This window comes from Eleutherodactylus coqui, chromosome 5 (genome assembly GCF_035609145.1).
Source record: "Eleutherodactylus coqui strain aEleCoq1 chromosome 5, aEleCoq1.hap1, whole genome shotgun sequence".
NCBI classification, from domain to species: Eukaryota; Metazoa; Chordata; class Amphibia; order Anura; family Eleutherodactylidae; genus Eleutherodactylus; species Eleutherodactylus coqui.
In genome coordinates, this window is record NC_089841.1 from 212,099,223 (window position 1) to 212,117,647 (window position 18,425).

At 40.6% G+C, this 18,425-nt stretch overlaps 1 protein-coding gene across 1 annotated transcript in view; it reads right to left on the reverse strand.

Annotated features, from left to right (window-relative positions):
• Nucleotides 1-18,425, reverse strand: part of RORB (RAR related orphan receptor B) — a 195,643-nt gene that overhangs the window by 23,940 nt on the left and 153,278 nt on the right. Inside the window, exons 3-4 of the mRNA XM_066602002.1 lie at nucleotides 16,349-16,490; nucleotides 9,224-9,625 (exon numbers count right to left, since the gene is read on the reverse strand). Of these exons, the coding sequence (XP_066458099.1) occupies nucleotides 9,224-9,625; nucleotides 16,349-16,490 (544 nt within the window). The remainder of the gene's footprint in view (nucleotides 1-9,223; nucleotides 9,626-16,348; nucleotides 16,491-18,425) is intronic.

Below are 18,425 nucleotides of genomic sequence, written 5' to 3' on the forward strand. Positions count from 1 at the left end.
GACGCTGACCTTCCCCCCCCCCCCCCCTTAAAAAAATCATAACTCCTTTATTTATCCATCGACGTTGCTGTTTTAGGGCTTGTTTTTTGCGGGACGAGTTGTATTTTCCAATTATGCTATTTAATGTACAATATAATGTACTGAAAAACTTTTAAAAAATTCTACGTGAAGTAGAATGAAAAAAAAAGCGACATTCCGGCATCTTTCAGTGAGTCTTGTTTCTACGGCGCACCAACTGCAACAAAAGCGACATGATAACTTTATTCTATGGGTCGGTACGATTGCTACGATGCCGAACTTCTATAGTTTTTTTTTACTATGCTAATCTTTTTTTTTTTCGAAGACATTTCATTTTTTTCAATGGTTTTCTGCGGTCATGTTGTGTGCACAATAACTTTTTTATTTTTCCGTCGACGTAGTTCTGCGATAGCTCATTTTTTGCGGGATGTCCTGTAGTACTAATTCAGAATACATACGACTGTTTGATCGCTTTTTATTGCGTTTTTTTCTGGGAGACAGGGTGACTAAAAAAGTGCATTTCTGGTGTTCTTTATTTTTTTTTTTTCAGACAACGTTCACCAGGCAGGATAAATAATGTGCTACTTTGATAGATTGGACTTTTACAGATGCGGCGATACCAAATATGTATTTTTATTTTATTATTTAGACTTTTTAATTATAGATATGGCAAAAGGGGGGTGATTTAAACTTTTATTGTTTTTTTTTTAAATTAAAAAAACTTTATTGTTTTTTTTTTACTTTACTTTAAAGTCCCCCTGGGGGACTATAATATGCGATACTTTGATTGCTCCTGCAGTATGACGTAAGGCTATAGCATTACGTCATACTGCATTCTGATAGGCAGCCTATCAAGCCCCCCCCCCCCATGGGGATGGCTTGATAGGCAGTCTCTCAAGGCAGCCCTGGGGCCTTTCAGAAGGCCCCCGGCAGCCATGACACCTGCACGGCTCCCCCGATCTCACCGTGGGTGGGCCGTACGGGAACCCTGAACAGAGTTTGGGGGCTTTAAATGCTGCTGTCAGAATTGGGTTGTAGTAAACAGCTGACGCAAACGCTGTATGCAGAGAGGTCGCCCCGTGACCTCTCTGCATACATACCCGATGCTTCAGGACAGGGGTTAAGATCCACCTGTTCCGAGTACCGTTTTCGGCTATCCAAGATGGCTGATGCAATCTTCAGACTACTTCTAATCCCTACAGTACATAGGTAGTGTTTTAGGGATGTTTCACATCTGTGATGTAACCTCTTGGTTGAGTTTCCGTTGCAGATCTGGCACGAAATACCAGAGAAAAAAGGACTGCATGCAGTCCTTTTTGTTCCGGCCAAAAAACGGGCAACTAAGCACTAACTGAATGGACCCCGTTATAGTAAATGAGGTCTGTTGGGCGCTGTTTGGTTCTATCCTGAAATCGAGCAGTTCTGTCATGGGCATTCCCATCCACGAAATGAGCAGAAAACTGGAACCCCCAACGCATATGGGAAACCCCCTTTAGACTGCTAATGCACTATACCGCCTCTTTGACTGTCCAGAACTGCTCAAGGGATCTGCACTGGCCAATCAGAGAGCAGTGCTCAGTGTATATTAGCCAGTTAGAAAAATGCTGTCGCCACCTTTGGTGGCCAGAAATGGGTCCTAGAACCGGTGGATTGGAGGAGTGACAGAGAATAACAACTGCCGGTAGTATAACCCCTCCACCCCCTGTCCCAGGACAGAATTTTGTCCTAAACCCGCAGGTTCACTTTAATAACTGTCTGTTATAGATTAGGTGCAGTAAATGTCTTGAGTAGTTAAAGGAAATTCCCTTGTCTTCAAGTTCTGCAATTCTACTGCATATTTTAGAGCAATGTATTAAATGTTAAGACAAAATTAAAGATGACTTGTCACCTATTTTCTAATAACTGGACTGGCATCTTTCGGCAGCTAGAAAGACACTATTGATCCATTAAAGGGATTGCAGTACTTTTCCTAATAAAATGGGTTAATTATAAACTTATTAAGGACTTTCAATAACAGAAGTAAAAAGATCAGCAGATACACAATCTCACAGGCATATATATGGCAGTTACAGCTTTACTACAAGATGAAATGTCTTCCCTTTCATGCCATTTAACTGAAATTAATGGAAAAAAGTGAGAAAATTGATCTTTTTAATTTATCAGAAATAAATCTCAAACATGTGAAATTATTTTACCCAACTTTTTTCAAGCAAGCAAATTGGTCTGACATGTTTGATGTTCGTTTTTGGAAAACTGAATGGAAAAAAAGCAAACTCATATACTCATTGTTATCTACAGGCTGGCATTGTAGCTTTAATGGATCCCTTTATATCTTGTTTATGGCATTTTGTACATCATAAAATAAAGAAACATTTAGTGACAAATGTCCTAAATGTGAAACTCCACAAATAAAGTTCCAACTATAGTTTCTTCTTTCTCAACAGACCAAAAGTTGTGTTTTTTAACATTTTTGAAAGTGTGCTCTTCAGCTGTCTAGTCATATTATATGTAATGAATCACACAAAATCCAACAGGCCAAATTACTTTTTTCTCTAAAGTGTATGGACAGCTTTAGCCTCATAGCATGCTATGTCTTAGCTCAATTTCATTAAAGGTACCATAAATATACAATGCTTTACTGTATCAATATAATAAAAATACCTCTCCTCGCTTGTTCCCTGCTGGCAGCTCTGGGTCTCCACTGTAGTGTTTGCTTACAGGCTTACAGTCAGCCTGTGCCTGCTACTGCAGCCAAAGGCAGCACTCAGCAGTTATTGGTCCTACTATTATTGGCTGCAGCAGCATGTTTGGGGATGACTCGGGCTGACTGGAGTCTGTAGAGATGACATCAGCAAGGAGACACCGAGCTGCCGGTGAGGGACAAGCTGGGAGCAGGAAGAAGCAAGAAACAGCTGCCTTGCTATTTTACATAATGGGGTAAGCCATTGAGATACCCTTTAGATATTTTAGACAAGTCAAATGGAACCTGTCATATTGAACATGCTGCCTGAGCTGCAGACAGCCACTTGTACAACAGGAGATGCTGAGTCGATTAATATATAGTTTTTTGGGAAAAAATTCAGTAGTACTTGCAATCTATTCATTGAAATTCTAACTCATTCTGGGCTAATATAGGAGGAAGTGAATGAGGATTGGTGGGGACCAAATGGAGGCAAGTACACTGTCCCTTTAAGAGGAGGGATGGGGCCGTGTGTATGCCCTATGGGCGGCATGTAGAAAGAAGGCACAGTAGCAAATAGGAAAGCAGCATTCAGGCTGGAGAGAACGGCAGCAACCACTTTCGGTTCCAGTGAGCGGGGAGCAGTAGCGCGCTGTGAATGATAAATTATAATTTCTACTGAATATTTCCCCCACAAGACTATATATTGATCTGCTCCTCTCCTTTTGCTCTATAACATGCTGCTGATAGATTAGATTGTATATTCAGTGTGACAGGTTCCCTTTTAGACAGCCTGTCTGAATCTGTCTTGAGCTTGCCCCCTAGTGGCAACCCTGTGCTGCAGAAATGTTTATAGTGGAGAAATCTGTTACAAGTCCTTTGGAGATGGAGACCTGGTAAGGTTGCCTTCATACTCCAAGTGTGGTGTGTGCTTTCATATTAGCACTTTAATTTATAAACTTTGTTAAAAGTTCAACAGGCCTAATAGCCATGCAGGTCTCTCCTACTTCAAACGGAGCAGAGGTTGAGCAGCAACAGAAGTCGCATTCATTTTTTGTTGTTGACCAGGTTTGTCCTTGTTATCATAAATGAAGTTGATTTATTATGTACAGGCATTGGGCAGTACATATTTCCAGATTGCAATGTGCGCCAATGTAGCTCACAATGAACAATGTTTTTATGCTAAAAATACTGAAGCGAAATAAGCAGCAGCATTAGAGTTTTATAGAATTTAGGATCAAAATTCAAGGGTAGAAATATTGAATGAGATTTTACAATAAATAACTAGGAAAAAAATGACCTAAAAGTAAGAAGTCAAAAAAAAAATATTTATTATAAGCAGGCAAAATACTTTTTTAACTGTGAATGCAGAAGGAAATGCAAATATGTTACTTAGGAAAGAAAATAGTAAAGACAACAACAATGAAAGCACCCTGAAAAAAAAGATGCGCTTCTGTTCTATTGCCATCATTCCCTTCACTTCTGCCTCTTCTATTCTTTGGCAAAGCCAGAGTTCGTGTATTTTTTTAGTGTGAGAATCAAGAAAACTAGCGCTTGATTAGCAAGTGAGAATTTCTTAGAGCTTACGTCTTTGATATATTAGCAGAATTATAATTTGTCCATGGCATGCATGTCGGCAAAATGCAAGGGCATTGATTTAAAGGGATCCTGTCATCAACATTCCACCTCCCTCCAACCATTTACGCAAGTAGGTTAACAATGTCAACGACACAATCCTTCAAAAATCAATAGCATAACTCATCAATGTTAAAAAGTTGGTCCCATCAAAAATATTCATCACCTATCCACAGAATAGGTGATAAATGTACAAAAAAGTTGGGAAGCTATAAAATCTAAATAAATGTGAAGAGGAAAAAATGCATTGATTTAGAAAACTCATATAACCATATTCTATTCACAATATCACATATAGATACTGTTAAAGTGGATACTGCAATGGATATCAAATAGCTGAAAGACGAAGTTAGTGATGAGCGAGCACGCTCGGTAAGGGCAGTTACTCAAGCGAGCCTCGCTCATCTCGAGTAACTGCCTTCTCCTCCAAGCGTGCTCGGGGGTGGAAGGGGGGGTGGGGGGGGGGGCAGTGATACCAGTTTTTACATTTTTTTAATGTGATAACTGGGAAAAGGGATATTTTTAAACTTTCAATATTTTTATTTTTTGTAATAATTAAAAAGAATTTCAGTTATTTTTACCCTATTTTTGTTCCCATAGGGAACTTGAACTTGTGAATTGTAGCTGATACAGTATAATGTAATAATATGGTATTGCATTATACTGTATTTTAAAAGGATGCCTATTAAAAATGTGCCATAGACATGTTTTAATAGGAAAACAATCATGGCATCCCTGGGGCCTTCCGAAGGCCCCAGACTGCCATGACACATAGACGACATCCCCTTGATCCTATCGTGGCGGGGTCATTCGGGACATTTGAATGTTGCTGTCAGAATTAACAATGACATTTAAAGGCTTAACAGCCATGATCAGGGTTATCTCCAATTGTGGATGGTGGATGGGTGTTGGCTCTTAAGAAGGGATTGAAGGCATTGTCCAGGACTTCAGGCATTTGTAGTATTCATAGACCACCAATACATGATCGACACAACTGTCAGTAGGGGCAATGCAAGAAGCAGATCGCACCATCGCAGGTTGATAGTGTAGGTGTAGCTCACATTGAATGCATTAGGAGTTGCGCTTACAGTAGCAAACTGCGCCACTACAATATGGACAGTGCGATTTGCATCCTACGATGACCCTACTGGCAGCGGTGCCAAGAATCAGATGATTAGCAAGGATCTCAAGTGGTGGCCTCTTGATGGTCAATGAAAAAAATGCCTGAAAACCCCTTTAAAGAAAGGGACCCAACTCCAGTGCCAATCTATATATATGCCGTGGACTGTCTTCTGTTTGCTATGCCCTATTGTATCAACAATAACCCATTGTGGCATTACAGTTGTATATATGGAAAATGCAAAGTATGAAAAGCAAAGCAGATTACGTATTGATATAAAAGCCAAAGTCGTATTGTCTAAAATGCAACACGGAAGACAGTGCCTATTGAAGCTGGGCGCTGGATGCCACTTACAGGATCTCACATAGCATCAATGAACCTATTAGCAGTATCTGTTACTCAGAGCAAATGTGATACTGTTCTACGGAGAACTTCATATTGTTTTACCCTTCATCTAGACATATTAACACATTTTGCATTTTTAGTACACATTCGACAAATAAGAAGGCCCACAGAAAAACATACATTAAATGGATTTGGATGCCAAGCTACGGTGGAATATACCCTTTTGACTGAGTGCTTGTTCTGGCACATTTTCTGCAGAGGAGCCAACCTGTTCTGTTCCTAACAATGCATAGACATTCAACAAGTTATCCGCTATCTCATGTTTATTGATTAGGATGAAAGAGCAGAGATTCGAGCGTACACTGATTTGCAGCAGAAGGCCTGTTAAATGAGGCTTCATTTATACTTCTTGGATCTCACAGAAATGTTTTGAAAAAGGTGGGGGATCAGAATCAAATTCTGTCCTGCTGGCAGACACTCTGTCTACCCCACCAGACTCCATTCATGAGTATACTGTACAAGAACACTGATATATGTGACCGGAGGATAAGGTGAGCATAGCTTTTACAGCATGACAGCTGTCTTCCCAGCCAATGGTCCTGAATACAAAGGAACTATAGTATTTATAAGCATGACACCCTTAGGTTTTAGAACTTAAAAACTTAATATGGTAGAAAAATTAATTTTTGAAAATGCTATTTTTGGGTAAATTGGGTGCATTATATAGGTATATTCATGTGTGGCAAATTCTAGTGCATGTGAATATACCCTAATACTGTAGCTGCAGTATAAAATATGTATTAAATTATTGCATTCTTTTAAAGGAACACTAAACCTCATAGAAGTAATCAGAAGATAAAGTTGTCAAATGGTTTGCTTTTTTTTTTTTTACATTTCCCAAACCGTCGACCGCGCATATCGGCATTTCTCACACACGCTGTCATGCGCGGGACAATTTCGCTGCCATATGCATTGTACAGAGTGAGGCCTCGGTCAGACGGGCGTTTTTTCGCGTGATTTGCGCATGCGTCCGGCGATTTTATAGAACCATTGCTTTGCAATGGTATCGGACACATGAGTGCTTTTTATGCGCTCGTCCAATTAATTATACAACAGAAATCGCAGATCGCACCTATCTGCGATTCCTGTTCTCTTCTCTATGTGCGCTCAATGGGGCCGGCAGCAGCAGCGCCGACCCCATTGAGAACATATACTAGACGAAGCATTCTCCTCTACCACAGCTGTAACAGCTGTGGCAGAGAAGAATGATGTTTGCCCATTGAATTCAATGGAGCCGGCAATACAGCCGGCTCCATTGAAAGGAATGGGCTGCCGGCGAGCGCGGGATGAATTTTCGGGAAGGGCTTAAAAATATAAGCCCTTCCCTGAAAATCATCCAAAACTGTGTAAAAAGTAAAAAAAAAAAAATATACTCACCTTGTCCTGGCAGACGGAGTTCAGCCGCGGCCGGCTGGCAGTTCTCCTGAACTGCTGTGAGTAGTATTCAGCAGCCGGGGATTTAAAATCCCCGCCTGCTGAATGAGCTGCCTCTGATTGGTCCCTGCGCTGAGCCAATCAGAGGCAGCACTCACTCACCCATTCATGAATTCATGAATGGGTGAGTGAGAGCTGCCTCTGATTGGTGAGGCTGTGACCAATCAGAGGCAGCTCATTCAGCAGGCAGGGATTTTAAATCCCCGGCTGCTGAATACTACTCACGGCAGTTCAGGAGAACTGCCGGCCGCGGCTGAACTCCGTCTGCTGGGACAAGGTGAGTATATATTTCTTTTTTACTTTTTACACAGTTTTGGATGATTTTCAGGGAAGGGCTTATATTTTTAAGCCCTTCCCGAAAATTCATACTGAGATCGCCCGCAGCCCATTGCTTTCAATGGAGCCAGCTGTATTGCCGGCTCCATTGAATTCAATGCGCTGGACAGCGCTACACTGCTCTGGCCCGTTTCTAATGAAACGCGGCTAGGAGCAGATTTTTCGGGCGATTTTTTTTTTTTGGCCCCGGTCACGCGATTTGCGGATGCACATCCGTCATGCGATCCACAAATCGCGGCAAAAAACGCCCGTGTGACCGAGGCCTGACAAGACGTTTTATCTGCTGCACAGTACAAAGCTCATTGTTTTGCAGTGACTTGCTTTTCGACCCTCGCACCCAAGCTTCAGGATGTATGAGAAGTATTCTGCCAGTCCCCTCATATTCCTTCTCTAAATGTATGAATGCACTTACAAATGAGTGTCACCATTCTCCTTATTAATAGGGTGGGCACTTTCACAGTCTGATATGGTCACCAATGATTGTACAGGCTATGCAGGGATATACCCCCAAAAGATAACACCTAGTTGTCCACATATTCATAAACGTCTAGGAGAAATAACAGTGGTATGGCACCACAGAGTTTGATTGTTGAGGGGAGTAGCATGGGGTAATTCAATCTGCACCATTACTTGTACTCATTGGACTCACTCTAGAATTAACATTTGGTGAGTTTGGAGTGAAGACATAAAAAGGGCAAAGTGGGAGTCTGAAACAAAAAAAAAGGTTTTGTATTTTTTTTTTCAGTGTAATCTCATTAAATCTATTTTATGCTGTTTAATCTAAGGGCCCCTTTATATACAAAGATGATTGCACAAAAGATGGCTTTTGAGCAATAATTTTGCATAAACTACTAATTGGTACTAATGCCAATTAGTAGCTTATTAATGCGTCTGAGCCGCCAGGGGCTATATTCAGAGAACAGTAGGTGGTCTGTTCTCTGAATACATTCCCTTTATTCTGCCGTGGGGCTGACAGCTAAGACAATGTTATCAGTGCTCTCCATTGAAAACATAGTGTGAAGTCCCTGCTATCAGCTCTTCTGACGAACGTTGGATTTTATGCCAAACATAAAATCATCGTTCGGCAGAAAAGTGAAAGATGGGCACATTTACATGCAACGATTATTGTAAATTTTGATTATTGTGAATTTTGAGTGATAATCGTTGTGTGTAAAAGGGCCTTTAGGTTGTGTTTTTATTTATCTGTAGGCACAGATAATCAAGATAATGACAGCTCTACTATGCAACACTATATAAAGATTCAGGCACCTTATCGAGACAAAAGAAAAAGTGAACCTTATCTGGACCTCTGTCCCTCTCTTACGATAGTCATTGGGGGGGCTGAGCTCACGGATCTCCACCCTCATGAAATTTTGATGTGTCTCTGACAAAATTTGAGGGTGACTTAAAGTGTAAAAATCTTTTTAAGTAATGGAACACTTGTTCATGCAGGACAGAAGAAACATGGCGGAGATGAAACACAGATGTGTATTCCTAAATGCAGTAGCAGCTACTTAAAGATAAATGGCTTTCTTCTTCTATCATAGATCTTCAAGAACACAGCTGTTTTATGAGCATCAGATAAATCAGCTTACCTATTTCACTCATGGTTATTCCAGGTGTGATCTGTCCATTGTTGAAAGAGCTATACATAAATAAGTTTGGTACGGACGTAAGATCATAAATAGGTTCTTGCTTAATTTGTTTCATTCCAGTTATGTCTATGCCTGACTGGTCTGGGGAGGGCTGTGCAGAATCCACACTGTAGTAAGCCTCCGATTTAGGCAAATCAATGACATGTCCATTAGAGTAAGTGCCTCCTGTCTCATTGTTGAGATTGCTTAGACCATTGCTGATGTTACTGCTGTACACCCTGGCTAAGGCCTCTGCCTCTCCACTTTGTTGTTGTCTCTGTTCTTGTAACCGTTGCTGGTGTTTCTGGACTTCGGCATACAGACTATCTCGCTGTTTTTTTGACATTCGTCCAAATTTTACAGCTGTAAAAAGTAAAACAAAAGGAGATGTTACTGCATGAAAACATTAAATGAAAATACCTTTTGTGCCGTTTTCCATTCTCATGCATGGAAAAATGTTGAAGAATGATATATATATATTAGTTCAGCTGGACCAATTGTCTTCCAGAACCTTTTTTCCCCAGAACATTTATTGACAAAGGGCAACTAACGAAGTTGAGACATTTTGATGCTTTATCTACTTCAGTTCTTTTCTTGTTCTTGTTATAGACCAACAATCAATATCAAACACAGATCTACAATTAGTGAGCTCATTGCTTATGATTATATAAATCAATAGATTTTGTATGCGTATCATTTTTAGATAAATATTGTTTTCTGGAAGCTGTTTCCCGGAGTGGAGCTGTTTCTGGGAAATAAATCCAACTCTTTTTTTAAACCTATAAACCACTTTAAACAGTCTTAGGGTGGCTTCACACGAGCATACGCGCACACAAAAACACACTTCTATTGGAACCAATGCATTCCCTATGGTGTGTTCACATCTCTGTGTTTTACAGGTGCGTGCCTGTAAAGATAGGACATGTGTGCACCATAGGGAATGCACGCATTGTTTTCAATGGAGTCGCGACTGCTGCCAGCAGCTCCATTGAAGGCAATAGTCTGCTGGCACCCCTGAATTGTTTTTCAGGGAAGAGCTTTACATATAAGCCCTTCCCTGAAAAAAGCAGAATTTTAGTGTAAAAAAAAAAGAAAAATTACTTACCTGTCCACTGCTGCCGTGTCCCCGCAGGGATGAAAAACACATATGCCGCATGCGGCAGATGTTTCCTTCATCCCCGCAAAAAAAAAAGAATTCCCTGCTGCACCTGCCACATCTGTGACAGACGCAGCAAAGGAATTCTTCATCCCTGGGGGGAATAAAGAATTCCCTACCACAGCTGTCACAGATGACAGCTGCGGTAGGGGATCCAGCTGCCGGCATCCTGCAATTGTTTTTCAGAGAAGGGCTTTAAATATAAGCCCTTCCCTGAAAAAACAAGAAAAATGGTGATAAAAAAAAAACCTTTCTTCAGCTGCCAGGGCTCAGCCGCGTCCAGCCGGCTCTTCTCCTGTCCTGTTTTGAGGAGTAGTCAGCATTAAAACTACTAGTATGATGCACAGACCACTGGGTCTATTACAATCCTTTGACTCTTGGAACGCGGGGAAACTTTTTCTCCTATTCTGTGAATCTGTTCTCATCAAGGCCTGGTTATCTAGTGGGCTTTCTATCCCAGGACGCATCTCCAGATGGTTGTATTTTGGATCAAAGGAGGATGACAAGCAACCTTGGACACTAGGTGTCGGTGGATTTCCCTAATCCAGGGAATTCCGCCGAGCATCAGGTGAGTGCTTGCTGTCATTTTATACAAACTGCTGCTTCTTGAAGACGAGGCACTGATAGTTGTCGTCTACCCATATCTTCTAAGAAGTTCATTTTTTGAAAGATTCAGTGTTAAATAGAGAAAGGTCTCATGTTAGAGACAACAGACAATCACTGGTGTTTTGGAGTAGTGAGGGTGTGATATCTTGTGAAGAGGTGTATCATTGGGTGTCCCCACCATAGAAATGGTACTGAAAGCTAAATCTGCTGATAGCTTGTCCAATAAGGGCAGTGTAGATGGAAAAAGAAGGGGGCCTAGGACTAAATCCTAAGGAACTCCAACAGCGAGGGGAAGAGGAGAAGAAATAAAGCTGACAAATGATACACTGAATGAGCAATTAGAAAGGCAGGAAGAAAACCATGAAAAAGCAGTATATTAAGGTCTATCGAGTGGAGCATACTGAGGAAGACTTGCTGATCTATAGTGTCAAATGCTGCAGAGGGATCCAAATGAATCAGTTGAGAGTAATCACCATTTGATTTAGCTGTCAGGAGCTTATTTGACACTTTTGTAAGCGTGGTTTCTATAGAATGTAAAGTATGAAAATCAGATTAAAGGGGTCAAGAAGAAAATGTGCAGGGAAGTAGGTTATTAGACAAGAGTAGACCAGGCGTTCAAAGAGTTTAGAGATGAAGTGGAAATTGGAGATGAGTCGGTAGCTGGCTGCATAGGATGAGTCAAGTGACAGCTTTTTGAGTAATAGGAATATGATTGCATGATTGAAGGAGGAGGGAAAGACACCACAAGAAAGAGAGAGGTTAAATATTATAGTGGGGTGACCAGTTACAGCCCGGAATAGAGACTGGACAAAGTGTGTTGGAATAGGGTCACTACTGCAGGTAATAAGCCAAAAAGAAGAAAGGAGCCTAAAGACTTCTTCTTCTGTTATTGGGGGAAATGCTGAGAGTCAACTAGAGAAGGTTCAGTAGGGAAGGCAATCAAAGCTACTTGGGATTTGGGAGATTATTTCCTTCCAGATATTGTCATTTTCCTTCTTGAAATAAGTGGCCATACCCTCAGTGCTGAGAACTGTCATAGGCAGCTGTACTTAAGGGGTAAAAAGGGAGTGAAAAGGCTCAAGGAGTCTTTTTGTGTTATTGGATAGTGAGGAGATCAACGTGGTGAAATAGGCTTGTTTGGCATGGTGAGGAGTAAGGAGCTTAGAACTGATTATGAACTTGTAATGGGCGAAGTCCACTGGTGTCTGTGATTTTCTTCCACAGGGCTGCAGTACATCTGGAGCATCAATGGAGGAAATGTGTTTGAGGAGTGTGCCAAGGTTGCCGTGGTCTGCATAGTGAGGATCAGAGTGTTTGGGGAGTTATTTCATCCTTTGTGGGTTTCATTATGATGTTTGGCAAACCAGATCATGACAGGATAGGGAGGACACTGGGGACAAAGAGGACTGTAAGGAGTTTACAGATTGCTAAGTGCTAAGTATAAACGGCATGTTTCTATGTGTGGGATACATAGGAGTGTCCTGGGAGAGACAGAAATGCTTGATAGTAAAGGAAAGTAGGGTGTGGTCAAAGAATGAGAAATGAGTTTGAAAAATTAGAGAACAGAGCTGTAGGAAGAACAGATCAGGTGTATTACCATATTTGTGTGTAAGGAAGAAGTAGGCTATGAGAGGCCATAGGAGAAGGTTAGTGAAAGAAAGACTGAGATTGGGTGGTCAGGTGGTCAATGGGGATGTTAAAATCACTTTTAATGGGAGTTGGAATATCGCAAGAAGGAAAATGGCCAACTCTGTTATGTGGCTATACTAAGGGGACCCTGTGATTGACACTGATAAGCAGTGCAAAACTAGAAGGTAAAAAAGCTTTTTTCAAGGCTCCATATTATTTAATAGTCATTGGAGTTAAAGGGGTCTTTTCAGTATTCATCTATTAATGCATTATCCTCGGTATAAGTCATCAGTAGCAGATCTGTGTGGGTTATATACTCAGCCCACCCACCAATCAGCAAATGTGAAGGAGCCGCTGGATGCCAGGAACACATAGCTCTATACACTGTGCGGCGGCTGGAAGGGTGCTGCAGGCTTAGTCCAATTTACTACCCAAATAAAAGATTCATGCAGTTTTAACCTAAAAGTCTCATACAGAGCCCTATAATATTGCTCTAGAATATTCACAACACATAATTAGTTTCATGTGCTGTCCCAAACAACAGTAATATGTGTGTAACCACTAAGCCTGCTGTCTTCATTGGGAGACTGTAACTGTTTGTTGCCTCATAGTGTGTAAACCACTCTACTGGTTAACCCCATTGTATACGTGTGACCGTCTGTGCCACTCTTCAGTGGCTTCCAGGTCACACACTCTGACCAAAAACTTGTAAGGACTGACCCCAATACATGTGACTAATAAAGCGCTCTCAAGACAAGTCTACTATACAAAAATGAGACTTGGGGTCAGTATATGCATATGAAAAAAGCATAAGTGAAAGTTTGCTTTCGGCAGGCGCAAAGCTTCCAGAGACCAGACGTCAAGTCCACAACCAAAAAAGACGCAGCACTCCAATACCTTCTGTGAGGTGCGGAAGACTTATTTGCAAGATTAAAAATGAGACTTGGTGAATACCAATGGACTGATGAGCCAAGAAGACAAAGGGTGCCCTGACATGCATTGATTTAGCATTTTCCCCCTCTGCAAACAGCTGGTCTATTGACTCCCAAGTCTTACGACCCTATGTTAGCCCGTAGTTTGCCTAGTAGGTCAACAGGAAGAAATACAAATATATTGTTGCGAAAGCAATTTTTTTTTAAACCTAACTGTTAACAATAAGCATTTGTTTGAGAAATTAATAAGAGCAATTTCATGAACAATATAAAATGCCTGTTTTGCTTACATTGAGTACCCCACTGTTTTCATGTTTGTACAAATTGTTCTGAAAGCTTCGGCCATGAAACATTCAGAGACAGTGATGTCTGTGGTGAAGAGACTAATTGTTCTGCTAATTCTTTGGCCTGAACAGGGATGTTTCAACACAACAAAGACCAGAAGAGAGTGCACTGCTTTAAAGAGCTTGTTAAACTCACTCATTGTTTAGCTGCCAAATTCTAACTGGTATCTGATGTAATCAATAGACCAGACATGACAATGGTAACAGTCCTTTATCGAATGCTCCTTAGGGTCTGTCTTGAACAATTGATCAACTGCTTTCAGTTAAAGAACACATTTACATAGGGTTTTCATTTTTTCCAATGGCTTTATACAGTTGTTCCAGTGCTTGAATAACTATATCCTACACTTTGAACAAGGCTTACTACATGTAAGTGCTCTTATTCTTTCTTTATTGCTGAAGCAATAATAGAATTATTAGGAAATACAGCATTTTAAACTTTGGTTCAAAGCCTTGTTTGGTGTCATATGCAAATCTGTTTAGAATAATAAATCAAGTATTCGATTGAGAATTTTCTTTGTAGCTAATTCACCCAACAGGCTTCTGTTTGTAGGCAAATCAGCCTTGAAAGAGTGAGCCTAACATTCTAGATGACTATTCAATCATTGGCTATTCCATACGTTACCTTGATATTATGCTTTAAAAGCTAGTGTAATCAATATGCCTGGCCAACGGAACCCATTGATGTCTTACACTATTAGTCTCGAAGGACCTCCCTGTTGCCACGATCAATAATATGCCTAAACAACACAATGACTGGAATTCTTCCAATACTGGCCATAGCATTATTTTACAGGAAATATGGCACTCTTATAAGCACTGTGTAAGGTTGTTACTTGGGATGCATAGATGGCATTACATGGGCACTAAAGGCCCATTTACACTGAGCGATGATCACTCAAAGATTGCTCAAACGCAGTTTGAGTGACAGCTTTGAGCGATCCTTTTGTATAAACTTTTAAGTAGCTACTCAGCTACTAAAAGAGCAATTCTGTGTGCAAATGAAGCCTTAGCTGAAAGCAGTTAATAGCCAGAGGGCTCTAATCTGCTTTCAGTTCCTTTGTTCTTCAACGGGAAACAATGCTATCAGCACTCCCCGTGGAGAACTGCTGATGGGACTGAAGGATGATTTTTAGGTTGGACAGAATTTAACAATCAGGTAGCAGTGCATGATGGCCGCGCATTTAGACGCATCGAGTATCACTCAAACGAACGCTTTTTAGCGATTTTTGAGCGATCATCGCTCTGTGTAAATGGGCCTTTAGGCTGACTTATGGAAAGAATATCTTGTATTTTACAGCATTATGGCTGGCACTATAGATGCATTATGAATGTTATAATGTATTATGAATGGTACCTTGCAGACATGGTAGCTGGCATTTTATAGGCTTTACGACAGGTACTATTGTATATGTGCTTTAACCATTTAAATAGGAGGCATCTCATCACCTAGAAAATACTTTTGTACAGAAATAGCTGCCTGGTAGTAAAATAAATAATATTTTTACATAAAGGCAGGTCAAAAGCATCAACAGTGTAACTTAAGAGGAATGGTATTAAGTGGCCCATATTGTTCATGGGTCCGCAACCAGACTGCCATTGGAATGCAATTCTCTACTTTCCTCCATACTATAGATCCCTTTAAAGGTCAAATAGGTTACACCGACTCCAATCACATTGTCTTCACTTTACCCATAAGTATTTGTGTTATAACTATTTTTCTGTTTCACTTTATTCACTTTTTCCATAATTTTGGAACACTGTACCTGTAACTATTTAAACCAAATATTTGTGATTCTCTCATATAGTAAAGTACCTTCAAACTGCTGAACTTGAAAAAGCAAAACCCAAACCATTTATACATAATAGTTTCCATTTTTGCAAACGTTCTACTTGCCCACAATAAAAGTACTAATGACTGATAAAAGTTGTTCTTTATTGCCACACTCTGAGAGTCATACATTTGTTCATCCATCAGTGTAGTTGTATATTTCTTGAACCTATTTACGAACTGATAGGCAGCCTAATAGACCCTGCCTAAGGTCTCCGTAAAGCCATTGACTCCACATGAGAGGGGTTAACAGGCAGAATCAAATTTATCTTTGATCCCAGCCATCATATAACTACCTTCTGCCCGTGCTGCACAGGTACATCGCGGTGCAGGAATGGGTTAAAACTTTCATTTATTAAAAATGATTTGCTTGAACAAAGCTAACAGTAAGACTTAAGACTTTCAAATTCTCAGCTACTTTTTTCTAATCCAACCTGCACAGAGAGGTTGTTTGACCTTCTCAGACATCATAATTCCAATTCTGTACTTCATACAAGAAATATTGCTCTTTCCGTGCTCCTATTGCATCTCCACTGCATAAGATGAGAGATTCAAAAGCAGACGATTTTAAAAAGGAAGTTGACTTACCATCTCTAGACATTCCCAGGGCAAGACACTTTTGCAGTCTACAGTGTTGGCAGCGATTTCTATTTGTTCTGTCAATTAAACAGTTCCTCTGCCTTGGGCAGGAGTAAGAGGCATTGTTTTGTTGACTCCTTCTGAAGAATCCCTGAAATGGTAAGATATAATAAAGTTAGAGCTCGTTATTCATATTAATCAGAAGCACTGTAATGAAAGATTGCCTCGGCATTAAAGAAAACAGGATTTTGAGGCTATTGATTTGTATATAATTTGCTGTCTTGCTGGATAACATTTTTGGTTTACACAATTCATAATAGGATGTCATATAGCCTCAAACTAAGCTCTATCAGCAAGATAAAACGAAGTACAGACGAAAACTTATTAAGTCATTAAACTCTACCAAAGATGCATATAAATACTAGATGCCCTATTTTTTTTGCAGCCCTTACACTTTTAGTGACCTAAGCAATGCTTTTCATTTGCACCGGTAGATGGAGGCATCGTTTTTACAAATGAAGGTCTGATGCTTCTTTCCGTTTATCTGATATTTAAAAAAAAAAGTTTGGGACTAGGTTGTTTTACTATAGTATGCATTACTATGATTGGAGAATGGCCAAGCTGCTGGTAGAGTCATGTAGGTGGAAGCTACAACATGTAGCATCTGATAGAAAATGCCATAGAAACCAACATAAAATACTCTGAACCCAAAATTGGATTGTAAAGGTTTAATTCAGAAGCATACAGAGTTTCCTAGGAGGCTTTCTCTTTCTGCCATTTTACAATGGTGCCATCTGCTGGTTAGAGCTAGTACTGTGGTATGGGACATGCTGGACAGGCCCCCCCCGACAACAGAGTGGCCAGTAATATACAATAAGAATACCCTGCTGAACGACTTCTGACATCGGAGCTGTACAGCCTTCAGTTAGAATGTCTTTAGATGCCAGACAGTGGATTGGAAAGGGTTAAAACATAGGCAAAACATATAGTAGTGGGCATATGTACCTATACTAAGGCCTTATTAAGGGTTTATACAACATCTAGTTATAATTTGGCCATGTACATGAGGCCTACATGTGCCCTTATACAATTTGATGATTTGGCTTATCTCCCTTACTTCAAATGGTTTAGTATTGTATAACAATGAGAATGGTCTGCAGGAAAGTGACGTTGCTTAAATAATCCTTGCTACATAGATTTTGGCTTGCAAGCAATCCTCCACTATATTAGGGTGAAGTCACACGAACGTATATCGGCTCGGTTTTCACGCCGAGCCGATATACGTTGTCCTCGTGTGCAGGGGGGGGAGGATGGAAGAGCCCAGGAGCAGGAACTGAGCTCCCGCCCCCCTCTCTGCCTCCTCTCCGCCCCTCTGCACTATTTGCAATGGGGAAAGGTGGGACGGGGGTGGGGTTAATTCTCGGAACCTAGCCCCGCCCCCGCCCCACAAAAAAGTATACATCAAGTCCTTCTGAGCAGTTTCAAAGTCTGCACGGGTTCCTTGGAGCGTTGGACGTTAGGGCCTAATAGATTCTTTTAATGTGTAAAAATAAAGTTATATTTTAATATATGTAGCAAGGTCACTTAGGAGGGCAAATTTGGCCTGATGCACCATTTACAATGAATGCTATGTGTATTGCAGTTGCTACCATGCAGTGCAGCCTTCTGTCTGATGCTAATTAGGCACCATCTTGATCCTGAAATTTCTCTCTACTCACTTTTTCTATGCTATGCTAACACCCCCATCATACATCAGCACAGCATTAGCTAGAGACTGTACCATCTCTACCTGTTAGGGGTACAGTTTAATTATCATTGGCCTCTACATTCCTCTAAATAAGCTACAGACCATAAGTATACAGTCAGGAGGATGAGCTGTGATTGCTTTCATTATAACTGTGTGACAGGAGCGGTGTGATCAACAGCAACAACTGTGACAGGATAGTCTGTGTCCCCATCCAAGCAGTTCTTGTGATAGTTTTCCTATAATTGCGTCACACAGATATTATGCTGATTGAGGAACTGACTAGTTTGAGAACACAGAAACCTAAGAAAATTTGAGTTGGTCAGAATTAAGACCACATGA